At 51.3% G+C, this 27,324-nt stretch overlaps 2 protein-coding genes and 2 pseudogenes across 2 annotated transcripts; 3 read left to right on the top strand and 1 right to left on the bottom strand.

Moving 5' to 3' along the window:
• Nucleotides 1-3,254: 3,254 nt before the first annotated feature.
• LOC109782902 (uncharacterized) lies at nucleotides 3,255-5,313 on the top strand (annotated as a pseudogene).
• A 3,812-nt stretch (nucleotides 5,314-9,125) lies between these two features.
• LOC109782918 (uncharacterized) lies at nucleotides 9,126-11,156 on the top strand. Its single transcript, XM_040399621.3, has one exon. The coding sequence runs from the start codon at nucleotides 9,489-9,491 to the stop codon at nucleotides 10,824-10,826; it is 1,338 nt and encodes a 445-aa protein (XP_040255555.1). The 5' UTR covers nucleotides 9,126-9,488; the 3' UTR covers nucleotides 10,827-11,156.
• Nucleotides 11,157-11,897: 741 nt separating this feature from the next.
• On the top strand, nucleotides 11,898-13,911 carry LOC109782920 (pathogenesis-related protein 1). The gene is made up of 4 exons (XM_020341552.4): nucleotides 11,898-12,301; nucleotides 12,375-12,815; nucleotides 12,925-13,298; nucleotides 13,384-13,911. Exons 3-4 carry the CDS (start codon nucleotides 13,112-13,114, stop codon nucleotides 13,680-13,682), a joined length of 486 nt encoding a protein of 161 aa, XP_020197141.1. The 5' UTR covers nucleotides 11,898-12,301; nucleotides 12,375-12,815; nucleotides 12,925-13,111; the 3' UTR covers nucleotides 13,683-13,911.
• An 83-nt stretch (nucleotides 13,912-13,994) lies between these two features.
• Nucleotides 13,995-20,698, bottom strand: LOC120973681 (uncharacterized; annotated as a pseudogene).
• Nucleotides 20,699-27,324: the final 6,626 nt, after the last annotated feature.

Below are 27,324 nucleotides of genomic sequence, written 5' to 3' on the forward strand. Positions count from 1 at the left end.
CCGTAAAAAGCCTCGACCCGCAAAATAATCACCAAAATGCGGGTCGGCGCAAAAAATCCCGCCGGAACAAACCCCGCAAACGCGTCTGGCCCGTAAATATTTTTGTGGGGCGCGGCAAAATCTCGACTCCAACCGCGAATACGCAGCCCCCCCGCCCCCCGCGCACATCGGCGCCCTATATATAGCGAGAGCGGTTGGTGGGGAGGACATTTCAGCCCACGCTTTTCCCCTCCTAGCACCTCCCCTCTCCCTCTCGCCCCGCCGCCGGGCCGCCGCCAACAATTCCGGTGACACTAGCCGGCGGGATCACGCTGAAAGGCCGCCACCTGCCCGAGGTTGCCCTACCCCACCCCGTCCTGCGTCGGCGGGCCAGAAAGTTGCAGATCAGCGGCCGCTCGTCGCGGGTGGCCGGATTTGGCTTTTCCGGCCGCCGGTGGCTGCGCCAAGCGATGGAATGGTCGGGGAGCACCCCGCGCAGCCCTGGCAAAGCCTCATCGCCGCGTGCAGGTACGGGTTCGTCATGTCGCCGCTGTCGATGGTTTGCCGGCATGGATTCGGCCGGCCGTCCGCCGGGCACGGCGCTGGCGCAGCGGCTCTGCGGCTCGCCGATGCCGCTCATACAGTGCGACGACTGCACGCGGACAATGCTGTGGCTAACTTCGGGCACGCCGAAGCACCCCAGATGGTTGTTCTTCAAATGCGAAAACGACAGGGTATGCGTTGTTTTCATTCGGCTTTGGCACCGTATTCTTTGGTTCAGTTGCGATAGCTCATTTCGAACATCGTCATGTGTGTAGGAAGATGGATGCTCATTTTGGTTTGGGGAAGGAGAATACATTGATTTATTGATAGAAAGAAATTTAATAGATGTTCGTGCACTCCTTAGTAGAATCGAAGATAATGATGCGGCTGCATGCGCAATTAGAGAAGAAAGTAGAGGGGAAGCAACATCTACTTCTTTAGAACAAAAGAAGAAGAATGGAGAATGTAAAATCAAGAATCCGCAGATCAACAACAAATGCATGGAGAAGATATTGGTCCAACTAGTGGGAGCAGTTATGAAAGTTGGATATCTTCTAAAATGCATAATTGTGGTTCTTGTTTTCTTTGGTCTTACTATTCTAGCAAAGATTTGGTGATGTCTTATGTATACAATGCCGTTGAAAAAGCAAAGAAATGTATTATATTGTGTCTAATTGAAGTGCAAATTTCGGATTTGCAGGCCGGCGGCAGCGGCGCAAGAGCAGAACCCGCAAAGCCGACCCGTAAAAGAGCATATTTCGTGAATATCCTTTTATACGGTTCTGTTTTGCGGGGTCTGCCTCTGTGGCCGGCGCGCCGGTCCGTAAAGCCGTTTTTCCGCGAACTGCAAACGTGTTTTGCGAGTCGGCATTATGCGCTGCTAGAGATGCTCTAACGTGTCCATTGCTTGAGAATCGCTTATTCCCATTTTTTTGAACACAATACAGACGCAAGCACTCATATACACGCGCATACACTCACCCCTATGAACGCACACACGCACACCCTACCCTATGAGCACCTCCGAAAGACTGAGTCGGCATATCATCTTGAAATTTACGTAGTCGCCGTAGGCACCTCGTCGTCGACGGGAACGTCTCCTCCCACTGAATGCGCATCGCCGGAAATCCTGAAATAAAACCTCGTCGTCGACGGGAACGTCTTCTCCCACTGAATGTGCATCGCCGGAAATCCTGAAATAAATTCAGGAACAAATGCGAGCACCAGGACTTGAACCCTGGTGGGCTGGGATACCATAGTCCATCTAACCTGATTCTCATCATAAGATTAGCTTGCGTTTGTTTAAAATAAAGGAAAAACCTGGTGGCTTCTCAGCATAAGATTAGCTTGCATTTGTTTACGGAAACACTAACGCCCACACGTGTGAGCACTTGCATCTCGCCCACACGCGTGGATCCGTGTCCGTTTGTGGGTGCACGAATCTTGGCATGATTGTGGTGCCACGTAGGACTGGGCTGGTGTGTGGGCATTCACCCGGTCGCCCACACGTCCGTTTCACCACACGGAGGGACCGGTGTGTGGGCGTTTAGTAGTTCGCCCACACGCCAATTTTCACTCATGCACAAGGGCTTGTGTGTGGGCATTTGCCATCTTGCTCACACGCCCGTCTCCTCTTCCACACCCAAGCTTGCAGTTGCCTTGCGTTTTGCAGTGTACATGGCAACTGCCCTAGTGTAGCAGATGGCAACTCTCTCTTTTTTTTTACCCGAACATGTTAGTTGCCATGTGTTTTGTAGTGTGCTTGTAATGAGATGGCAACTCTCTCTTTTACCCGAACATGTTGTTTTGCCATGTCTCTTTATAGCGCTACACGGCAACTGCCTAGTGTTAGTAGGTGGCAACTCCTAAGATTTTCAAATCATGGCAACTGTAGTAAACCAGACCATACATGGCAACTGCTTAGTGTTAGTTGGTGGCAACCTCTAAAGTTTTCAAATAATGGCAACTATAATAAACCAGACCATACATGGCAACAGCTGCAGTTGTCCAAAATGGCATCTGGCACTTGACCTGAGATGGCAACCGCAGTTGAGCAACCATGACAACTGTAGTTGTCCGACATGGCAACTGTAGTTCAGCGACATGGCAACTGCAGTTAAACGGACATTGAAGAGGGTCCGGACCATGGCAACTGCGGGGACGCGTGGTGACTGTCAAGCGGGGCGTGCGGGACCATGAGGTTGGTGGCTGAGAGAGGTCGTGTGGGCGTTATGCATTTTGCCCACACATAGGCGTGTGAGAGGGACCACAAGGAAAAAAAGAGACGTGTGGGCGCTAATTGTTTTGCCCACACATAGACGTGTGGACTGATCCTCTTAGACATCACACAAAACATGTGGGCAGACCCCTTAACGCTCACCCGTGTGGCAGTTATCGTCGTACTTTGTTTAACAAGAAAAGAGAAAACTGATGGCCAACTTTTGGGAACGAAGCAAATGTTGGTAACCTGATCTCTTGGGAACGGTCTCCAGACTTTTCAGGGCTTTGCTAACTGACATGCACGATATATATCGCCCGTGGTTTATTTAGCTTGTGTGTAGATACATTTACACGTTCGAAATCTCAAACGGTGATTGTGATTGACTCTTGATACGTACGGCTCGTCATAAGCTGATCCTTTCCTTGGTGCTCGTCTAGGTCGTGCAAGGGTACCGGCGCCAGCCTCGACAAATCTATACTCAGATCGATCCACCCATCCGCAACGGAGATCGATGACCAATGGGCGCGTACGCCGCGCCGGGGGCGAAATCGCGGACGACATCCTCCGCGACGTCTTCCAGCGCCTGCCGGGCTACCAGCACCTCCTCCGCTGCGCAGCCACGTGCAAGCGATGGCGCGGCCTCGTCACCGACCGTGCCTTCCTCCGACGCATCGCCCTCTGGCCGCAGACGACGCGCGGCCCGTCCATCCTCGCCGGGATCTTCTACCAGATTACGTGCCCCGTCGGTAAGCCCCGTCCGAAACACGGCCAGCCTCCGGAATTCTTGAACCTTCAGCTTGGGGGAGCGCATGCTACCTTCAGCTCGTTCGTCCATGGTGCGCATCTCACCTTTGGCTCACTGGTCGACAACGACAACGGTCTCTTCGCCTACGCGAGGCCACTCGCATCGCGCCGTGGTCTTCTCCTCGTGAGCATCCTGCTGCCTACCATGTTCGACGGCATGGGCGGTACAGCCCGTGATAAGCTCCTGCTGGCGGTATGCCGTCCTGTGGTGGACAAGCAGCGCAGTCTTCTTCCACTGCTTTCCTTCGACTTAAGTGGATCCTTGGACTGGCACCTCACCGGCTGCGCGCTCCTCACCGACGAGGACCATGGTGTCATTGATTATTTGGATCAACGACGAGAACGGTCGTCGTCGTTTCAAGTGTTCTTGACCTACACCGGCGTCAATGGGATCATATATGTCTACATGTACTCCTCTGCCACGGATACTTGGAGCACGCCCACCAAGTTTTGCCAGGCTTCACACCTCATCAGGTGTGGACCATTCGCCGGCGTTGTCACCCGTAACACCGTGCACTGGTTGTACAAGGACGAGACAAGTTTCTACACCCTCGATGTAAAGGCTATCACCACAGATGTCTCTCTGACCAAGATCCCGATCCACGTCGAAGCTTGTCGGCAGTGGGGGCGGGTGTTGTTTCCGTGTGTCTCCGGGGAAGGAAATCTTTCGTTCGTCAGTATGCGGAACCATGGTATATTAGTGCTTTGGACCAAGCAAGAACAAGATGACGACGGCTATGGCCGCGAGGCTAGCTCAAGAGGGTGGTTGGGAGCCGACCTGATAAATCTAGGAAGCAAGGACGAAATAAACAACGTCTTCTACGCAGAGAGAAGAGGTGCCATGCTTATCGAGCGGTGTGGTGGTTCTTTTTTCACCATTGATCTCAAGAGTAAGGAGAAGGCGTACATTGATATCAAGGGCGAGGAAACGCGGAGTCATTCAAGAGATATCGTAGGTTTCCAATGTATGATTGTAGTAGTACTTGGTGTAACGGAGTCTACGGCAGAAGATGGTTCGATTTCATCACGCCAGTATTGTACGAGATGGATTGGGTGTTTGACCGTGGCATGTTCTCCACCACTGATCAGAGGCAAGATGAAGACGGTTTAATTCAATAATTTGTAATGAACATGTACCTACAACATGTAGGGTTTAGTAGTTTTTTCCAGAATGGGTTTAGTATTACCGCATGGGATATGTGGTTAGCAAAATCAAAATTCATATAGAATGGGTTTAGTATTTTGTAGCTAGCTAGGATGGGTCGGTCGTTGATCGGGTATATGTCTTGATGGATCACCGGGATTCTGGATACAAAACGATGCATGGCAGACATTTCTTTCAGGGTAGATGTGATGATTCCATTTGTATTCAGTCCGACTATCCTATTTGGCTCAGTATGTAGCTGAATTTTGTTTGTCCCTAAAATAACTTAATATGTTTATCTTGAAACCCCGTGCTACAATGTCAAAAAAAAAATCAAGTTGATGCAACAATGGTGTCAACTTAAAGCAGAATACCGTGAACGAACATCACTTCGTTTGTGTCCTTTTTGTGATGCAACACACGTACTCCCTCCATTCGGAATTACTCGTTCCAGAAATGAATGTATCTAAATGTATTTTAGTTGTAGATACATCCATTTTTGTGACAAGTATTTCCAAACGGAGGGAGTACATGGGAGCCAAAATTGAGCATCGAGCCGCACATATACATTTTTCTGAGCTTGAAGTGTTGCTTGTCGGAAAAGAAAGTGTTGCGGTGTTGCCTAATAGACAGATCGCGCCATTGCCACTCCATCAGACTCTCATCTCTCCCCAGCTCAAAAAAAATCCTCTCGACTCTACAGGCTTGTGTGCCTCCGCCTCCTTCCCCTGTTCCTTCTTATGTTGCCTGCTAAGTATGATAACTGGATGTGGTTCTAGGTTTATTATGTTGATGAGGTATTATCCAAAAGTTTTTTGTTTATGAAGGACTACTCCTAAGGGAAATAATTAGAGCAGTGCTACGTGTCAGTTCGGTGATAATCTAAACAAATCGACCGCCTCAACAGCCGTCGGAAGGAGCTTTGAATAGCCGTCTGAATAAAATCTCCCCCAAGCCTTTGCAACAAAGCTAGTGTTGCGCGTGGCCCTAGGAGCCTTGTTGCAATCTTTCCCCAAATCATTTTTCCCTTTGCAACAAGACCCAGGTTGCGCTCGGCTCTCTACAACGGGAACCGTGTTGCAATCTCCCATGATTTTTGGCTCGTGGTCGTGTCCGTCACCATTGCAACAAGACTCTTATTACAAACTTTCCTTGCAATAGGACCCTTGTTGCAAATGTATCTTCGCCCGTATTTGTCGCCATTGCAGCAAGACCCTTGTTGCAAATCTTCGTTGCAAAAAGACCTTGGTTGCAAAAGCATCTCCCGCCATGTTCGTCACCATTGGAATAAGACCCTTGTTAGAAAACTTCAGTACAACGGGACCCTGGTTGCAAAAGCATCACCGGATCGTGGGTTGTGTATGTTGCCATTGCAGTGGTGTTGCCTAGTTCGTGATGCGATGGACGGCAGCCACCTCCGCCTTGCAGCACCTTGCCTGGAGCAGGGGCACATCTTCTCGCATTTTTCTGGCGGATGAGCAACAAGAGTGGTTGTTGGGCCATGGCGGAGAGGCACACACGTGAGACACCGGCAAGAAAAGGCACACAAACACAGGAAGCTGGAGTTGGTTGCTAGGCCATGGCAGAGCCAGGATGGCGATTGCTCCTATATACGTGTGTGGGGTCGGTGGGGACCTGACGATGCGAAGGGGGTGGATAAGAGCATCCACAGCCGGTCACCCCAAACCGCCCCAAAACACACGGGTGGACGGCTCGGTCATTGACCGGTCACGAAAAAGCGACCCAGACGGGGGCCTTAAACCGTCCTCAAACGCCTGTGCTCTCTGGCGCCCCTCGTATCCAGCCCAAATATGGGCCAATATGGGGTGGTCTGGGCGCGTCCGCCACGTCGGCTTGGCCCATCCTAGCCCTGCCCACAAATATCCCCATCTGGAAAACCATAGACCGCAATCAATCTGAACTCCACTTCCGATCCCCTTCGAACCCATTCAATGGCTGGCGACCGAAGCAGCGCTGCCTCTGGTGAGGATCCGGCTCCAATGACGACTTCACGAGCCTGTTGCGTGAAGCGGAGCCCGACGACGTGGAGGAGGTCGCCCTCTGCATCGCGTTGAGGCATTCACAGCTCGACCAAGGCGGGTCCGGCAGCGGCGGATGTACTTCGTTAGCGCCCGCTGCTCGTCGACGCAGCGCCGGCGACGTCGCCAGCCGTTCCTGCACGACGTGCAGCTTTGGCTGCTCCGCTCCACTCCTTCAGGTGCGCCGCCCACCTCCACCACCCTCTGCTCCGGAAGTGGTACCAGGCCACCGTTGGGTCCTCGTGCCCGCGCAGGGGCCGGCACGCGCCGAGTCCGACGCACGAGCGGCAGCAGGCGAGGAAGGGGGCAGCGGCGGGGGAGGCATTGTCAGCGCGCCGGTCGATCTTGAGGCCGCGCTCCTCGCGTCGGTCCTCCGCCGCTCTCTCACGACGGTGGAGACGAATGAGCGGTGCCTCCGCCGCAAGAATGCCAAGGAGGCGGCGGCGAAGGCGAAGGTGGCCTCGCATGCGAAGGAGCAGGACCGCCTGCTTCGCAGGCTGTCGGGCAAAAGGTGCAGCTCCGACTCCTCCGACCCGACGGACGGCTCCAGCACTGACGACGACGCACCTCCGCACGCTGGCGCCTACATGGAGGAGGGGCACAACCACGCCGACGGCTAGAAGGGGAAGTGGCCAGCGAAGAAATGGTGAATTCCTTCGCACGTCCCCATTTTATTTTTGTTTTATCTATGTTCTAAGTATTTATAGTATGAATTTGCACTGTCCGCCGATGAACCTTCGATGAACTATGCGCTTTTGTCTAGCGATGCAATGATGATCCGGCTAGTTGATCGTGTTTTATACTTTATACGTAGTATTGCATGGGTTGCATGGTTTTGAAGTTTCAAATATGAGAGACGCGGGTGTGGAAGCTAACATATGAGGCGTGCCCGGTCAAAACCCGCGGACACGCCCGGCCGCGTCCGCGGGCGTTTGAGGGGCCGGATTTGCCAAGTCCAGCTGTAGATGCTCTAAGGTTGCAAATTGGGACGCATGGGTGGTTGCCGCAGGGATGAGGTGGCAGACCAGGAACACATGATCCCGCTTCAATTCGATGGCCATGTAACCAACCGACGCGAGCATCGTATCAACCGGTTGATGTGATGTGTTTTCCAAAATAATTGCAATGAAGTTTGTCCAAAAATTGTGTTTACAGAGTAATCAACTCAAGCCTTAAAACACAAATATGGAAAATCTCACCACCTTGTCCCGTATGTAATTAATTACATTAGGAAAATCAAGGTAAGTTGGATATTTTATTGATAATGCCGCGTAAGACATTCTTTTTTAGCAAAAGTAGAAGTGGAGGCTCCTACAGTACCATTTTCAGTATTATAAGATGGCGTTTGGTTTTGGCCTAAGCTTGCCTTGGCAGATTTTTGCCTAGTGGAAATTTTGGTTGAAGTTCTGTTAGCCAACAATTTGATCAGCATTGAGAAGAAAAGTTAACTAGAATGGATAAAAGTTCATTGACATGCTAATATTTTTTACTATGATTCAATCAAATCCCCATAAGAAACTGTCTTTATGGGGTCTGTGGGCAGTAAGATCACTTAATTTTGTTAGGGTTAGCACTTTGTGTTGGCTCTTTTGTATCTAATACGTTAATGATGTTGTATTGGATAAAACGACTGTTTTCAATCTTTTACTGGACATGCATGCACTTGTGTGTCAATTTGCTAATTTCCTGCATGTTGTAATCAATGTTATAGCAACATGACAATAAGTAGGAGCAAGTAGAGCAACTATGTTTCAAAATGCGTGGCATTTAGCAATAGGCTTTGTAAGAGCAACTCTAGTAGAGTCATTTGTTCCATCCCTACATATAATCGTTAACATGGCGGTTTGAGGGGCAAAAATTTACTCTAGCGGATTCTCCATACCTCCCTCTATCTCAATAATTTTGGGAGGGAGCTCCAAAAAGAGGGTAGAGCTTCTATACCGGAGGTTATGGGGGCGCAATATAGTGCACTTCAAATTCAACTGTTTTTTTACACACAACAAATCCAACTGTATTGGTTCATTGAACTTCAGTCACTCCCCAATCCACTCATGTTTAGTGGTGTTGCAACTCATACCACTATACCAGTCCCAAATGCACTGAACCCACTAGCAAACCAACCTGCCCATTTGCATGGTAAGCTACTAAGCTTCACCCGTTCACCGTGTTCTCTAACTCGCTCTGTCGATGGAGGTATGCCACGCGCTCCCGCTGCTCGTGCGTCGGGCCGATGCACGGCTCACAGGACGCGTGGCGCTCTGGCATTGGTCAGTGTAGCGTGGCGCTTTGGCGTTGGTCGGTGTGGCGTGGCGCTCTGGCACAAGCGACGCTACCGATCGAAGTTTGGGCCGTCGGTGGCAAACATTTCTATTTATATTTATCTGTGTGGAAAAGATGTGCCTATAGGGTGGTGATGCTTCCATAGTTCATGCCAAGCTCCTGTGCCCCACCTCGCCACCAACTCCATCCAGATCCGGGGGTCGCCGACCACGACCCAACGACCCCGAGCTGCTCTCCCCGATCGCCGTGCCGAGCTCCCTCCGCGCCCTTCCCCCCTCTCCCCATCCCCTAGCAGCTCCTACCAACTCCGGCCGCGCTCTTCACCAACCCAGGTCCGCCGCCACCCATCTCCTCCTCCATATCAGATCCGCCGCTCCCACCTTCCGCCGCGCCGTTGACCACCTCCCTCCGACGACCTCGTACATCGCCGTTTCGCGGTGTCGCGCCGCCAGACCCCGCAGCCTGCCGCTGACCTCGGATGGCCAAGGCCGCACGCGTGGGCGCCGCCGGCGAACTCCTGGACGACCTCCTCCTCCTCGTCTTCGAGCGCTTGCCAGGCGTCCAGGACCTCCTCCGCTGCGCAGCCACGTGCAAACAGTGGCTCTGCCTCATCAAAGACCCGGTCTTCCTCCGACGCATCGGCCTCTGGCCGGAGACAGCGCCGCGCCCCTCGGTCCTCGTCGGCATCTTCTACCAGAACGTCGGCGCGAACGTGGCCGCCGCGATTCAGCCCATGAGAAGGATACCCGACAGTCCTCCCCAATTCTTGAGCCTTCAGGCTGGCGGCGGCCATCTCACCTTCGACTCCTTCGTCGCCAACGACGACGGGCTCTTCAACTTTGCAAGGCCACTGGCATCACGCCGTGGTCTTCTCCTCGTGCGCATCCTGCTGCCTACCCCGGCCGACCCCCAACGCCGTGAGAAGCTCCATCTTGCAGTGTGCCGCCCTCTGATCGACAAGCGGGGTAGGCATTTGCTCCCACAGCCCCCCTTCTTGGTAAACCATGGATTTGTGAGAAGGCACCTAACTGGCTATGCTCTTCTCACCGATGAGGACCACCGAGCCATTGATGATTTGGATCAGCAACGACGACATCCGTCGTTTCAGGTCGTCTTGACATACTCAGCCGCCAACAGAGTCATGTATGCCTGTGGGTACTCCTCTGCCACAGACAGTTGGAGCACGCCCATCAGGTGTCACCAGGTTTCACACCTCGTCAGGTGTGGACCGTATGCCGGCGTGGTCACCTCTGGCACCGTGCACTGGCTGTTCACAGACCAGAGAAGCTTCTACACACTCAATGTAAGTGTCGCCACGGCACATGTCTCATTGACCAAGATCCCCATCAACGTCCACGCCGGTGAGCAGCGGCGGCGAGTGCCGTTTCCATGTGTCACCGGAGATGGAAAGCTTTCTTTTGTGAGTATACAAGATGATGGTGTGCTGGAGCTTTGGGCCAAGCAAGGACAAGATGACTGTGATCATGGAGGTGCAGGAGGGTGGTTGCGCTCTGACCTGATAAATCTAGGAAGCGGTGACAAAATAAACCTTGTCTTCTTCGCGGAGAGGAGAGGTGCCATGCTCGTCGAGCAGGGTGGTGCTTTCTTCACCATTGATCTCAAGAGTAAGGAAAAGGCGTTGGTCGATCTCAAAGGCGAGGAAATGGAGCATGTCAGGGGCATCTGCAGGTTTCCGATGCATCGTTGTAGTAGTAGTTGGTGTAGTGGATTCCACTGCAGCTGGGGGAAGATCAGTCCTTGCGCGTATAACAAGCCTGTGCTGTACGAGGTGGATTGGATAATTGAGGCAAGATGAGGGCAGATTGAGTCGACAGTTTCTTAAAAACTTGTGCACACAGCATGTTGGATTTAAAGTTATGAGTGCCAATAAATCGGAGGTGCTGGAATAAACGCATAATAATGCACTGGAATAACAGCTGGTGTTTCTTTTTGGGGTACATGTGTTAATTCCACCTGCATTCATTCTGACTGTTCTGTTTGGCTCAGTAACTACAACCCCCATGTGTTTTCACTTCTGAATCTATCTAGGCTAGAAATGCAATATCAGTGCCTCACTGTAATTTCATCGACATTGTGAATTGTATTTATTAAATGTCTCATGATGGATTTGAGAACTGTGGTTAAATTTGAGGTGCAAATTAGGAACGGTCTTTATCTGCCAGGTTGTTTGGCTGTGAATTGACCAAAATATGACCCGAGTTGGCATGCCATGATCTAACACAGGCACAGCACCGGCCCAATCTGGTCAACAAAACCAAACTTGGATCAGTGATGCTTGCAAGTTGAGGCTACAGCATGTAAGTACACTTAAAAGTAAGCCAAAGAGAACATCTAGTAGAACTGATCTCTGTATAGTTTGCAGATGTTGCAGAAAGAAATATACCCAGCAAGTAAAGCTTTCTTCCTGGTCGTCTTTGGTTGATACTGGCACAGATTCTTTTTTTTTTTCATCCATCTATAAGGCTAAAAGTATGCAAGTTGTCAACAGTCTTAACGCTTCAGTTATAATGTTATAATTGATGGTGTGTTTCTCTTTTGTCAGGTCGACAAGGATGCAAATGATGTGCTATGAGAGAAGAAGCCGCATTCGCCACAACCCAGTCTGATGAAGAGGAAGATGAAGAAGAAGAAACTGATGAAATGGTGTGCCACGAAGAAGTTGCCTGAAAATTGTGTTGATGCTGAATATAAGTGTCACCCACAGCGCCCTTGCTAGTATGTCTTGCTGTATTTTCCAGCCTTGTTGCAGATAGTAGAGTTGGTAAAACAAAGCCACGCCGTCAAGGTTCCGCATTGTTTCGACAACAGGCTTATCTCATCTCTTCCCGTTGTCTGCCGGATTGTTTGGCTGTGAATTGGCCAAAATATGACCTGAGTTGGCATGCCAGTAATCTTAACACAAGCGCAGCACTGGCCTAATCTCGTCAACACAGCCAAACCTGGATCGGTGATGCTTGCAAGTTGAGGCTACAACATGTACACTTAAAAATAAGCCAAAGAGGACATATAGTAGAGCTGATCAGTGATCGCCGTATAGTTTAGAGATGTTGCAGAAAGAAATATACCCAGCAACTGAAGCTTTCTTTCTGGTCGTCTTCGGTTGATACTGGCATAGTTTTTTTGTCATCCATCTGTATTTCATTATTTTTTTTGTATAAAAGAAGGGCTCTCCCCTTCCGATTTCCATAAAAGAAACCAAAGCAAGTTTGATCTTACAAGAGCACGAAACCACCCACTGCTACATCATCCATCTGTAATATAAGGCTAAAAGTATGTAAGCTGTCAACAGTCTTAATGCTTGAGCTAATGTTATATAGATGATCACGTGTTTCACTTTTGTCAGGTCCACAAGAATGCAAATGATGTACTATGAGAGAAGAAGCTGGATTCGCCGCAGCCCAGTCTGATGAAGAGGAAGAAGAAGAAACTGATGAAATGGTGTACCACAAAGAGGTTGCCCGAAAATAGTGTCGATGCAGCGTCACCCACAGTACCCTTATTAGTACTATGTCTTGCTGTATTTTCCAGCCTTGTTGCGTATAGTAGAGTTGGTAAAACAAAGCAATGCCGTCAAGGATCCGCATTGTTTTGACAACAGGCTTTATCTCATCTCTTCCCCTGACTTTTTCCTTCCCTGGCGCGCCAAGTCATTATCCAAAGAAACTGAATGAAGTAGATGCAAGCTTGCACTGCTGACTAAGAATGCATATGCGACTATGCAAGCGTGCTTCCAATCAGTTCAGTAATTCAGTTCGTTCCATGGCTCTGACCACACCAACCCCAGGTAATCTTATCTCGGAGCCCGTCAAAACAATCTTCCTTTAACTAAAGCTGATATTGACGGATTCGTGATCCCTCATAATACTAAAAGCTTAGTGTGCCGTCCAATGCAGAAAAACTGGACGCCCGGCCCGGCATGGCGCCTCCCTCACCGGACCGGTCCGTCCGGCCAAGCCTAGCTTCACCACCAACCCCGGCCTTGGAGTCGCCGAGTTTATTTATAGGGGGCTACATCCGCTCTCCAGGCAGACCAGCACGAGTTGACTTGATCATCACACACGCAGGCACGAACAGCGCGCGATGGCCTCCACCAGCAGCTGGGCGCACGAGATCGAGGCGTCCGTGGCGGCGCCACGGCTGTTCCGCGCCGGCGTCATGGACTGGCACACGCTGGCGCCCAAGCTCGCCCCGCAGGTCGTCGCCAGCGCCCACCCCGTCGAGGGCGAGGGCGGCGTCGGCAGCGTCAGGCAGTTCAACTTCACCTCAGGTACGGACGTGCCACACAGTGCGTCCATTCAGTTCAACTTGGCCTTCAGCAGGCATCGTGACACGCAGGTTGGCCTTGCATGCAGCCATGCCCTTCAGCGTCGTGAAGGAGAGGCTCGACTTTCTGGACGCGGACGGGTGCGAGTGCCGGTCGACCCTCCTCGAGGGCGGGCACGTCGGCACGGTCATCGAGACGGCCACGTCGTGCATCAAGGTGGAGCCGGCGGCCGGCGGCGGCAGCGTCGTCAAGGTGGAGTCCACGTACAAGCTGCTGCCGGGCGTGGAGGAGGCCCAGTACGAGGTCGCCAAGGCCAAGGAGTCCGTCACCGCCATCTTTAAGGCCGCCGAGGCGTACCTCATCGCCAACCCGGACGCCTACAACTAAATCAACTATCTTTGTGTGTTTGCTTCCCAATCCAATAAGGCTGCTCCAGCCTCCAGGTGTGTAGCTAGTGGCGCGAGAGCAGTGAGCAAGGACGTGGATCTGGACTTGAAGTTAAAAGGTTGTGTATTTTGTAGCTGTCAAAGAGTGGATTTGATTGATGATGTTGCTTGCTTATGTGTGTGTGGTTTTACACATGAATAAAAGGGTGTATTTGATGATTGAGATACAATATACATAGTCACGCCGACACGTTTTTATCTCCTCTTTCAAAGAGGAAGGTCGTTTTTTTAATAAAAGAGAGCACTCTCCCTGATTTCCATTAAGAGAAATCACCATGTCTTACAAAGGAAAATCGGGAAATAAAACTGCAGCATAACCCCTCCCCCCTCTTTTCGCAGTTATGCTAACCTATTGAGGGGGGGGGGGGGGGGGGGGGGGGAAGCCATCCCTTTCCCCCCCATTTTGTCCTCAAGGTAGCACCCCCAGGGGATCCAAGGGCTGGGCTCAAAACAAGTCCCAGCCCTCAGCTTTAAAGCACGTCTCAAAACATAGAAAAACATTCCAAGGGGAATCACACACAGCCACCTCTAAACATAGTAGTCTACCATCCCTACATTTTTATTACTGCCCCAGGAGCAAAATATCGGAGAGCAGCTTGAAACAAGAAGGCAAGTCGTTGTCGAAGCGTCTGTTTTCGCAGCACTAGAGGATTGAAAGGTGGTCACCCCATGATTCTCCCAGTCTTCAGGCGCCATCCATGAGCTGCTTTGAACACTTCTCCAGCCACCTCGCCGACTTGTTTCACTCCAGCCTCCATCATCTTACTTCTTACGGGGTTTGTCTGCAAAACATTCCAATCATGCAAGTTTTTAAGAAGCAGGTTAACAGGTATACAGGGATCATTCACCCTGTTGTTATAAAAAATAATACTATTTCTCAACTTCCAAATAGTCCAGCAAATCGCTGAGATGCCTATCATAACCAAACCCCTTTCATCTTTTCCGAAAGTCTTCACCCAGATTCTCATTACCAGGTCAAGATCTTCTGGGATGTTTTTTTAATTGAAAGCACATTTCAAGATATTCCATAATAACCTAGTAACAGAGCAAGAGAGGAAAAGGTGGTTTATATTTTCTTTATGTCCACAAAAAGGACATTTATCATCGCCTTTCCAACCTCTGCGCAGCAGGTTATCTTTCGGAAGTATACTATTTTTAAGAGCCAACCACATAAAGACTTTGACTCTGGGTGGCATTTTAATTTTCCACGTGTACAAGTGTGGGTATCTGATACCATTTTCAATCAGATGTCTATAGAAGGATTTTACAGTATAAACCCCTTTCTTAGTCAGTGTCCATTTCACCTCATCGTTGTCCTCATTCAGAGTCACTGAGCTACAAGCCTCCTTAATATGCTCCCAGAGCACTCTTGAATCCCTTGTCAAAGTTCTCCTAAAATGCATGTTATCTATACCATTATCTAGGATCTCCTTAACTGTTTTCTTTTTATCAAAGCATATATCGTACAACCTAGGCAAGTTTTTGCTAAGTGGAGCAGATCCAATCCACCAGTCTTCCCAAAATCGTGTTTTGTCCCCTTTTCCCACTGTGAATTTACATAACGAGGTAAAATGGTCTCTATGTTTCAGGATCTCCCTCCAAAACTGAGAGTCTCCCTGTTTGACAGATACACTGCCCAGGTTTTTATTTCTTATATATTTTTTCAAAATAATATCCTGCCACAGCCCCTCAGTTGTGTATAACTTCCACCACCATTTGCAAAGCAGAGCTTTGTTCATATGGGTGAGGTTTTGGATCCCCAAACCCCCCATATCTTTCGGCCTGCACACCTCAGACCATTTAACTAGATGGTATTTTTTCTTTTGATCATTCTCTTGCCATAGAAGTCTAGCTCTGAAGAAATCCATATGCTTGTTTACCCCAATGGGTAAACCATAGAAAGACATCATAAAATAAGGTATGCCTGTCAAGAAGATTGAATCAGCGTAACCCTCCCTGCACTGGCAAGTAATCTGCCTTGCCAGTTTTCACATTTTCTCTCCATTTTACTCTCAGGAGGTTTCCAAAGTTTATTGCCAATTCTATTTTTATCAACTGGTAGTCCTAGATATTTCATAGGCAAAACACCCACTGGATATGTAAAGATTCCTGCATATTCATCCTTTTTATCAATGGCTTCCCCAAATAAAAATAGCTCACTCTTATGAAAGTTAATCTTCAGCCCAGACATTTGCTCAAAGAGGCACAAGATATATTTCAAATTATGGGCACTATCTATATCATCTTGTAATAAGAAGATAGTATCATCTGCATATTGTAACATGTTAACCCCATTTGGAACATTTTCATTTAGTACCCCTTTAACCAGACCATTTTTTCTAGCTTTGTCTAACATAATTGCTAGAGCATCAGCATCCAGGTCAAAGTTGAGAGGTGACAATGAATCCCCCTGCCTCAACCCTTTATGAGTGAGGAAATATTTTCCTAGATTTTCATTGACTTTTACACAAACTTTCCCCCCTAATGGTTTCCATCACCCAGTCCACCCATTTATCAGGGAATCCTTTTAATCTAAGCATCTGAAAAAGGAAAGACCATTTGATTTTATCATATGCCTTTTCAAAATCAATTTTCAATAAAAGAGCGCTTTGCTTTTTCTTTTTAATGTTGTTTAAGGCTTCGTGTAAAATCAGAACCCCTTCCATAATATATCTGCCTTTAACAAACGCAGTCTGAACAGGAGATATAACATCAGCAGCTACCAAATTTAGCCTGTTCATCAATACTTTTGTAATGATTTTAAAGCAGACATTTAGCAGGCAAATTGGCCTAAATTTTTGTATTTTATTAGCATCTTTTCCTTTAGGGACTAGAGTAATAATCCCATAGTTTAATCTACTAATATCAATTTTCCTTCTGGCAAAGTCATCCAACAAGGCTTTGAGATCATGTTTCACCAATTCCCAATAGTGCTGATAGAATTCAGCTATAAATCCATCTGGGCCAGGTGATATGTTATGTGCCATTTTGAAGACAACCTTCTTAACTTCCTCCAAAGAGAATTCTTCAGTCAGAATATCTCTATACCTATCTTGGATCTTATCTGGATTATCAATATTTAAAGAGACTGAAGAGTCATCAGGGGGACCAAACAAGTTTTTATAAAAGGCAGTGATGTAATCTATTAGATTTTTTCAGCCTCCACAACCCCCTCATCCTGTTCCAGTTTGTTAATTCTATTTCTTCTAAGTCTCCCATTAGCTTTGGCATGGAAGAATTTGGCGTTACTATCCCCTTCTAGAATTTCATCTATCTTAGCTCTCTGTCTCCATTTAGCTTCCTCATGTTTAAGAAGTCTATCAAGTTGAGCTCTCAGCTTCATTTGTTCTTTTCTATCAGCAGCTGTAAGGCCATTTAATTCACAATGTTTATCAATAGTATCCAATTTCATCAGAATGTCTTTTTTTAACTCTATGTGCCAGGCATTCATATTCATGTTCCATCCTTTAAGTTTGGGTCTAAGAATCCTAAATTTACCTAGCAGTCTATCTATGTTGTCCCCTTTAATTCCTGGGTCATTCCAAACCTCCTGAACAATTTTATCAATACCTTCCCTCAAGAACCAGGCATTTTCAAATCTAAAAATTGGGTCAGATTTTTGAAAATCCCCAGAGTCTAGGAAAAGAGGAGTGTGATCAGATTTCTCTCTAGTCAGAGCTGTAACCTGGGTTAAAGGGTAAGCTTCTTCCCACTCTGTACTACAAAGAATTCTATCTAATTTTTCAAAAGTGGGAATAGGTAAATTATTCCCCCATGTGAATTGTCTCCCATTCATCTCAAGCTCTCTCACCCCAGCTTGTTCTAAAATGGCATTAAACAAAAAACTTCAGTGTCCAAGAGACCCTGGTTTTTTTTCACTGGCTTTTCTAATAATGTTAAAGTCACCTCCAATCAAAATGGGGTTGACACAATTTTGAAAAATTCTGGATAGCTCAGCTAGGAAGATTGCTTTTCTTTCGGGTTGGGCATCTCCATATATCACCACCAGGTCCCAAATCAACCTAGTTTTCAGATCTTGGACTGTCATTTTGATATGACAATCCCCCTCATCTTGTGAGATCGCATCTAAGATGGTATAATTAACTCCCAACAAGAGACCACCAGATTTCCCCCTAGCTGGGGTGAAATGCCAGTGAAAATCCCTACCAGCACAGATTTGCTGCAGATCATTCCTAGAAAATTGTTGTCTCATGGTCTCTTGTAGACCCAAAAAGTCCACCTTCATGTCCATAACCATTTCCCTAAGAAATCTTTTTTTATATCCCCCAAACCCTCTCATATTCTAGAAGATGCCTCTCATCTTTTTTTATTTTTTTAACAGAAGATTCTAGGGCCTTAATAACAGAGGCAGTTTTAACTCCAGAACCTCTGGTAGTTTTGCCTCTCTTTTTCCCTTTTTTGGATGAGAAAAGCCCCCTTAGTAAATCCCTGTCGTCTTCCTCCTCTTTATCCCCCTCATTCTCACCCTGATCTAATAGATCTTCCAGGGTGTGTTCCTCAGTGTCAATGATATTAGTCTCCTCAGGCAGAGGAGTTTGCTTTTGATTTTTGTTATAATCATTTAACCACATATCAATTCTAGCCTGTTCAACATTTTTTATCAATTCTAAATTATGATTAATCATATCAGGGTTGTTACCCAAGTTGACTCCCACCCCTTCAGCAATTTTTTGAAGGAAACTATTGGATCTAGAGATGATTCAACATGTAGGCTCACCATAGTTATTCTTCTGAGCTGCTCTCTCCTTGGCCAGCTCAGTGATATTGCCATCTTCCTTGCCTTTCAATCTAGTGCATCTCCTTAGCTCTTCTTCCTCTTGGGATTCCAATTCCCCTTTCTCAGCTTTTTTAACTTTTGTCCCAAAGGAATCTATCTCCTGGCTAGCAGTATAATCCACTGGCTTCATATAACCCAAATCAACTACCTGATTCATCAGCTCAAGGTCTGTCATGTCTTCCCAATCCACCTGCTTGTCTTCTGTTGCTGCTTCCTCATCAATAGCTTCTTCCTCTTCTTCATTTTCAGTGGTTTTTTCACCTGACTGTGACCCCCCTCACATCTTCATTCACTTTCAGGTTAATTTGCAACAGTTCATGTTGTCTCGTGACCTCTTTTTCTAGTGTTTTTCCTATGATTTCCATTTCTTTTCTTTTGTTCTCTTCCAGCATAAGTTGTGCACTCTGCCTAGCAGCTAATTCCTTTGCTTTTTGTAATCTCATCCTCAGACTTTCTTCTTCACCCTGAGTATCTGTTATTGTTACTGTCTCCACTCTCTCTTTAGCTGCTTCACTGGTTTGGCCTATGTCACCAGAATTGAGGACCATTTGTTCATACTGCTTTAGCCCCAGGCTCCCCAGAATGAGATTTGGTTTCCAAGTCTCATATTGTTTGCTTTTCTTCTGCATGTCATTCTCTCTCTGTATTTCAAGATTTCCAGATCAAGGTAGTCAAAAAATTTCCTTTTATTCCCCTCATCAAACTTGTACCATCCCTGTTCTGCAAAAGAATCAAACTCAAAGCCTATGTCATATAGCAGCAGGTCTTTTGTAGTGATCTCAGTGCCAGCAGGGATTTTGTGCAAGTCCCTCACTCCCACTTTCACCCTAATTTCTTCCTTGGAATGAATATGTTCTACATCCACTTCAACCACAGGGCCCAAAGCTGAGCCAATTTCACACACACCCAAATAATGTCTCAGGGTATCAGGCACTCCCCACATTTTTATCCAAACTGAATGGAGTTTTCCTTTTGCTTTATCATCTGGACTCCAAAAGTCCACTTCCACCATAGCCCCTGTGCCAAGTAGAGTGAATTTACCAAAGTTTTTAAGCTCCACCAACTTGGCCTTATTGGGAAATCTCATAAGAAAGGTTTTGGGACTCTGAAATTTGGCTCTCCATGTCCACCCCTAATCAAACATCTTGTTGAATCCATAGGCCACAGTGGTTTCATTCAGCTGTCCAGCATGCACAGTAACCAAGGCCATATGATTTATGTGTTCAGAAGCTACAATGTCCTTTGTGTTCTGAACCAGAAGACACCCCAAACCCCTAGCTCCATACCCAACATACTTAGCAACTGGTTTAGCTTGCCTTAACATAGTGCATTCCTCAGTATTGTGAGATGGCCTTTGACAAACCACACAGAACACCTTGTTTTTGCAGTCACTCTTCATATGTCCCTGTTCTTTGCATTTGGCACAGAAAAGCTCTTTGGTATTTCCTGCTTCCTTCTTTTTTGTTGCCTCTTTGGCCCCTTCCACCTTTGCTCCCCCTTGTGTCCGCAAAATCTCCTGTTTTGGCAGATTTGAGAGCAGGTACTGGTATTGATGTGCCATTTGGTCTTATGGTATGAAGCCAAATTGCCCAAGCCCCATTCCAAACGGCACCATCTATGGTAAGTTGCTATTGCTTATCATTGGGAAGCCCCCTGCCATCTGGATAGGCCCTCCCTGCATTCCCATCTGCTGCATATTAGGATTACTAACCACAAACCCACTTCCAGGCCCAGTCTCACCCATCCCAACTTGAGATCTCTCTTGCTGGTTCCCATTTATGTCTGAAGTAAACCTGCCTAGCTTGCTGTCTCCATCTCTGCCATTTCCCGTCGAGGTTCCTTCCCCACCAGACCGATTGCTATTTGTCCATGATCCCCCTCTGAAATTTCCCTCTCTGTTTCTCCATCCATATCCGTCCTGCTCTCTCTCATCCTGCCTAATAAATCCTCTCCCAAAATTCTCATACCTGCCATATAAATTACCTCTTCCTCTTGGAACGGCCCCTCTCCTCGGTCTTGGTCTCCAACTCTCCTGCCTGCCTATCATGGCTTCTTCTTCTTCCCAGAGAATTTCTCCCTCCTCAGCGTTCTCCCCTAGGCTTGTCGCCGCCGAGATCTTGCTAGGGTTAGGGAGGCGGAGGAAATCAGGTTCTGGAATGGAGGGTAGGATTCCTCCATTATATAGGTCCACACCCCCATCTCCTTCTTTTGTGCCATCCCCACCAACCACTTTCCTGGGCCTAGGGCCCGCGAGGCCCACCTGGCACTCCCTATTCTCTCCCCCTGCTTCATACACTCCCCCTTCTCTTTGCACTTCATCAACCACTTTTTCCAGCACATAGTTTTCTGGAATTTTAGCAACCCCCATGTGCTTGTTAACATTTGTATCCTCACAGAGAATCATGTCTCTGTTATCAATTTTTTCATCATTGGTTTTTATTTCCCCAATCTCAATATCAGATAAGTATTTAGGAAATCTACTTAGATCCTAGACTTTGGTGTCCTTATTTTTAATTTTTATCAAAGCCATCTTCATTTTATCATTACGAAATCTACCCCAATTGGGCAAATCAATGCGAGTGAAATTATCCTGATAGTCTGTCAGTTTTCTAACCCTCTGCCCTTTATCACTTTCTTCTTCATCCCTTAATAATAGGCTATGAACATAACCGTTCATATTCTTCTTCATCCTACGATTGATTCGCCTAATTTGGCGCTGAGTATCAATTTTGCATGAACTACCCCTAGAATCATGAGTAGGAGTCATGTAATTGAGCATGGGAGGACAAACAATACCTGAAGCGGCGACTTCCTCGTCAGAATCATCGCCTGAATCTTCACTAGCCAGCCTCCAAAAGTGGTTGCTGGCTAGTGAAGGATTCAAATGTCGATTCCGGCGAGGCGTGCAGAGCGGCGAGGCGTCAGAGTTGGAGGGGCTGGAGCGAGTCGAGCAGAGCTGCGCGGCGCCTCCACCACCACCTGCGGTGGCTGGTCCATCGGGTCTTCGTGGATCACGATCGGAGCCATGGTCGGCCCTGGAGCAGGGAGGGCCAGGACCCCCTCGCGGGATCTGAGCGCCGATTCCCACATGGCCGGGGTGAGATCCACGGTCTCGAAGGAGGTGAAGGCCACCCACTTCCTCGCCACGGATCTCACCGGCGAGTCCGCCTGATCCATCGCCCACAACAGCACCTGCAGCGGATGCTTGCGCCCACCGCGTCCGAAGAGCGATCTCTCCTCCGCCGCCGTCAGATCCTAGAAAATTGCCTCCGCCTCCGCATACATCTCGCGCTTGCTTGTATACCATGATCCGATCTCTCTCAGACGGGCTCGCAGGCGCGCATCCCTGCCCGCGAACCTCTGCATCTTCTCCTCATCGATCACCACCATCTCCGCCACTGCGGTCTCGTGCAAGCAGAGGAGCAGATGAAGTGCGTGAGGAAGGGAGTGGGAGGCGAGGGCGGATCGGAACGAGCCCCTCCGAATTTAATCCCCCACCAACCGCAATTCCACTCCCACCGGCCATATTACCTCCTTCGCCGGCTCCCGAGGCGCCACCCCCGTCGGTGATCTCCCCCTCGATATGCACAACGAGGCAAGGGAACGCGACCGTAGCCCCAGGGGCCAGCACGATCCCTCCCCCAGAGCGTACATGACTGTGTACCCCCGCTCATCGACGAGACTACCCGTCGTGGGGCGCGAGCGGAGCACCACCTCACCACGGTGATACTTGAGCTTCGCGGTCCTGAGATCGACGGCTGTCGGGTGGTAGGTGCGACATATGCCAACGGGTGGCTTATCATTGTGGGAGCCAGTAAGACATCGCCGGTGCCTGGAAACGGTATAAGGCGAAGACATGCACGCCGGCGGATCTTACCCAGGTTCGGGGCTCTCCGTGGAGATAACACCCCTAGTCCTACTCTGCGGGGTCTTCGCATGATCACTAGATCAGTATAAGTAGCTACAAGTGCTCCTTGAGCTGTTTGGCTAGAGGAAGAAGAAGGGCAAGGCTAGCTCTCCTTTTCTCTCTATGTGGTGTGTGAAACTCTATGAGATCAACCCTTTGAATGGGTGTCCCGGGGGGTTTATGTAGGCCTACCCCCCAGGGGTACAATGGTAATCCGGCTGGGGCGGGTCCCAGCCGTCAGTGTCTATGCTCGCCGGCTTCTCCGCCGGCCATTGGGGCCCGCCGACTGGTGGGTGCCGCCGGCTGCCGGCCTCTTGGCCGACAGACCGGCCCCACCGCTTGGGGGCCTTGTCGGCGGCTGGTTACTGTTGCCTCGCCTCTGATGACGAGGGCTTTGTCGAGGTAAGCGTGGCTACAGTGCCGCCGCCTTGCGGGCTCTCACTGTAGCCTTACCTCGTCTTGTCTCCTGAATGAGGCACATGTTTCGAGGGAGGGAGGTAGCCGGCTATTGGGAGCCGGCCACGCCCCTGGCCGACTAGGGGAGGCCGGGCCGCCTTCGAGTGTCTCTCTGGCTAAAGGGGCCTGCCGCCCGCGGGCCGTACTGGCGCCTGTCGTGGGTGACATCGAGGTCAACATGGCTACAGTGCCGCGCCGGACGGGAGATGGCTGACCCGTACGGCGCCCTGTGGCCATGCCTGCTTCGGGATTCGGGGGTAGTGGGCTGTACTGCGGCCACGCCCCGTCTTATCACCGTTATGTGGATGCAGTCTTGGTGGGTGTGGTCTTGGCCGGCTTCTGGGAGTCGTCTCTCTTCATGGCCGGCTTCTGGGAGTCGGTCCTCTTGGGGCCGGCTTCCTGGAGTCGGCCATCTCGTAGCTTTCTTGGGGAAGGTTTCTGAGGCTGGGTCGCCTTTTGGTAGTCGGCCCTGGGGATAGCCGGCCGGGGGAAGGCTGCCATGTGCTCCGTATGCTTGAAGGCTCGAATGGCCTGATAATTTTTCGAAGAGCCAGGGGAGTCGGTTAGGCTACCTGTGGCCATTTACTCCGATAGTAGTCCCCGTAGCTGGTTGGGCTTCGAGGCTGAGAGGAGGTCGAGAAGCTCGGTCAGCTCTTATCTTGACGAGCCAGCAGCTGGGAGCCGGCTTCGGTTGGGCGCGCCGTCTTGGCGAAACTTCTAAAGTCGGAAGGCGGGAGTCTGTTGGTGCATGCGCTGGGCTGCGGGCTGGCCGCTCGCCGCCCGCGAACCACGTGGCCTCCTCCAGCTGAGAAAAGCCTGCCAACCCACGCGCGCGACAGGACGTCGCTGCAGGCCGAGGGCCCACCACTCCTACGCCTAGGCCCAGGCGCGGATCCTCTGTTGCCCAGAGCTGTCCGCACGTCTTCTGGCGGCGGTTTCCGCACGCCGTTAGAGCGTAATAATCGCGGGACGTGGGGGAGTGGGCGTAGTTAATCCCACGTTCCTCCCCACGCCTCGCCTCCTCGGCTTCGCCGCATGAGACTATAAGTAGGGGGAGGAGGGGAAGCGTCAAACGTTCGCACGCTCCTCTCTTCTCCGCCATCTTCTTCCTCCCGCTTTCCCTCGCGGCAGCGCCTCGCCGCCGCGCCGTCCCACCAATCCTCACTCCGCCCCGCAGCTTCGCCGCTACAGGGCCGTGCTTTCTCCGCCGCCACACCCTTCCTCGTTAACTTCTCACCAACATGCAGTACGGCGGGGACTGGGACGGCTCCCTCGTCCATATGGACCACATCGACTTCCTCCGCAAGACACGGCGGTTGCCCGACAAGGACCAGGTGCAGGTCCGTCTCGCGCCGGAGAAGGAGATCACGCCGGCGGCGGAGGAAGGCGAGCGGGTAGTCTTCCGCTCGCACTTCCTGCGCGGCCTCGGCCTGCCGGCGAGCGCTTTCTTCCGCTCCTTCCTCGACTTCTATCAACTCCAGCCGCACCACCTCACTCCGAACACGGTGGTGCTGCTGTCCGCCTTCGTCACCCTGTGTGAAGGATTTCTAGGCGTTCTCCCCACCCTCGAGCTCCGGGGGGAGTTCTTCCAATCTAAGCTCGGCACCTGCATGCAGGGCGTGCCGGCTCAGAGCGGCGCCTTCATCGCGATGCAGAGGCCGGCGGCCGACAACCCCTTCCCTGTCATCACGCTGATCCAGTCGGTGAAGCTCTGGCAGAAGTCGTATTTCTACGTGAGGAACGTCGCCCCGCAGGGCGACTACGTCAACTTGCCGGCTTACGTAGCCGGCCCGAAGGCTGGGAGGCGGCCCCAGTGGTCCTATCGGGCCGTGACACTGTCGCAGGCTGGAGCCGCGGCCGTCGCCCAACTTCGGGTGATGATCCAGTCGGAGGGCCTGACTGGGTCCGACTTGCTGGCCGCCTTCGTCGTGCGCCGGGTGCTTCCGCTTCAAAGCCGCCCCCACCTGATCTGTCAGATGAGCGGCCAACTCGATCCGAGTCGGATGTGCACCAAGGATATGCCGCACGACGAGGTGGCCCATATGGTGAATTATCTTGCGAACTGCAAGCTCTCCGCAGAGTGGCGGTTTGGCAAGGAGCCATACTCCCGTGCACATCCTCCGCCTACGGTATGCTCTCTTTACCCTTTCTTCTCTTAGTTTTGTCGCCGAGTTTTTCTTGGCCGACTCTGATCAGTCGGCATGTCTTGGCAGAGCCCTCTCCTTCGACCTGCGTCCGGGTTGGAGGCGGATCGCCGATTTCTCCCCGACCGAGCGGAGCATGACCTAGAGGACCACGACTTGGGGGCGGCCGCCATGGACGAAAACACCAAGGCGGGTGGCGGCGAAGCCGGCGGCGAAGCTGGCGGCTCCGGGCTTGGAGTCAGCTTCGACGACTGGCCGGATGACGACGAGGCGGAAATCGTCCCGCGCCGCCAGCCTGCGTCTGGCCATGGCGCGGGTTCCTCCGCCGCGCCACCTACTCGGGGTGGCGGGCAGAAGCGCCGGGCCGCGTTGGGCTTGTTCGGCAGTCCGCCGAAGAAGCCCAAGGGCGGGGCGGCGGCGACCAGGCGGGATGAGGCGGCCGCGAAGGCGGCCCGCTTCCACAAGGCGGTGAAGCAGCCGCAGACGGTGTCGGCGTAAGTGTATATTCTTTCGCATACTCTTTCTTCTTTTAGTTTTGTCGCCGAGTTTTTCTTGGCCGACTCTGACCAGTCGGCACGTCTTGGCAGAGCCCTCTCCTTCGATCTGTGTCCGGGTTTGAGGCGGCTCGCCGATTTCTCCCAGACCGGGCGAAGCATGACCTGGAGGACCACGACTTGGGGGCGGCCGCCATGGACGAAAACACCGAGGCGGGAGGCGGCGAAGCAGGCGGCTCCGGACTTGGAGTCAGCTTCAACGACTGGCCGGATGACGACGAGGCGGAAATCGTCCCACGCCGCCAGCAGGCGTCCGGCCATGGCGCGGGTTCCTCCGCCGCGCCGCCTGCTCGGGGCGGCGGGCAGAAGCGCCGGGCCGCGTCAGGCTTGTTCGGCAGTCGGCCGAAGAAGCCCAAGGGCGGGGTGGCGGCGACCAGGCGGGATGAGGCGGCCGCGAAGGCGGCCCGCTTCCGCAAGGTTGTGAAGCAGCCGCAGTCGGTGTCAGCGTAAGTGTATATTCTTTGGCATACTCTTTCTTCCTTTCTTGTTGATTTCTGAATCCTTACCCTTTCTCAAAAATCAGGGCTCCGCTTTCTCTTGAGCGGGTTGCCGCCGCCTCCGTTGTTGGATGGCCGAGAGGATCCGGGAGCACCCGCCGTGTGGACCCCCGCGCCGAGCTTCAGGCGGCGACGGAGAGAAATGCGCAGGAGGCGCGGAAGGAGCGGGAGGCGGAGGAGCTGAGGGTGGCTGCCGCCAAGGCGGCACAGGAGGGGGAGGAGTCGGCGAAGGCGCGTGCCGACGCGGCGGCCAAGGCCCAAGCGGAGGCTGCGGCCACGGCAACAGCGGAGGGGGCCTTGCTTGTCACTCCTCTGCGTGTCGCGGCGCCCGAGGTCCCAGAGCCCCCGTCGGAGGAAGCCGGCGGCGACCTGCCGGGGCTGGAGAGGGAAGGGGACGACGTCGTTGTCCCGGAGAGGGAGGCGGCACCGGCCTCGCCGACTGGGGCGGCCCAAGGCAGCCGGCCTAATGTGCCACCGGCGCAACCGGCTGGGGGCGAGCCGGCCGCGAGAACGGACCTGGTGGTCCAGTCGCCATCGCGCCAGCGCGCGGGGAAGGCCACTTCGGACCCGCAGAAGGCCGCGGGCTCCGGCTCGTCGGCCCGAGACATGGAGGCGGCCAGCGCCAGCTCGGGGTGGGCGCCGGGTGGGGGGGCGGCCGTGGTGAACATGGCGGCACAGGAAGTCCGGAAACGGCTTCTGTCCCAGGCTGCGGCGCTGAGGAAATACAATGACGAGTTCCTTGCGACGCGAGCGGCCATTCAGGTTAGTCTTCCCGTTTTTGCTTTTTTGGTCTTGGTTTCTTCCGTGGGGGCGCGTCAGCGCACCCACTGGGTGTAGTCCCCGAGTTCCGAGTCGGCTGCTGAGCAGGCGGCTTGGAACTTCTTAGCTGGCTTTGTTTGCTATCTTGTTCTTATTCGCTTCTCTGCCTGACTTGCAGGACTACCACAACCTCTGCGCGGCTGCCTTCAACTCCCAGGCACGGGAGCTGACCCAGAAGAATGCTGATCTATCTGAGAGTCAGGGTAAGTGCTTCATCTTTTATCTCATGTGGGGGCGCGTTAGCGCACCCACTGGGTGTAGTCCCTGAGATTCGGGCCGACTGCTGAGCAGTCGGGTTGGATCTTTCTTGACGACTTTTTCCTTATTGCTTCTTTCTTCTCTGCCATGCCTACAGCGGCCAACGCCAAACTGAGGGAGCAGCTGGGTGGGACTCAAGCCGCCCTTCGC

The sequence above is a fragment of the Aegilops tauschii genome, chromosome 2, assembly GCF_002575655.3.
Source record: "Aegilops tauschii subsp. strangulata cultivar AL8/78 chromosome 2, Aet v6.0, whole genome shotgun sequence".
NCBI lineage: Eukaryota > Viridiplantae > Streptophyta > Magnoliopsida > Poales > Poaceae > Aegilops > Aegilops tauschii.

Bases quoted from the DNA above. Each gene is read 5' to 3' on its own strand.
- LOC109782918 (XM_040399621.3), top strand. From the start codon at position 9,489: ATGGCCAAGGCCGCACGCGTGGGCGCCGCCGGCGAACTCCTGGACGAC.
- LOC109782920 (XM_020341552.4), top strand. From the start codon at position 13,112: ATGGCCTCCACCAGCAGCTGGGCGCACGAGATCGAGGCGTCCGTGGCG. The intron at 13,299-13,383 runs GTACGGACGTGC...CCTTGCATGCAG, and splicing joins GCAGTTCAACTTCACCTCAG to CCATGCCCTTCAGCGTCGTG.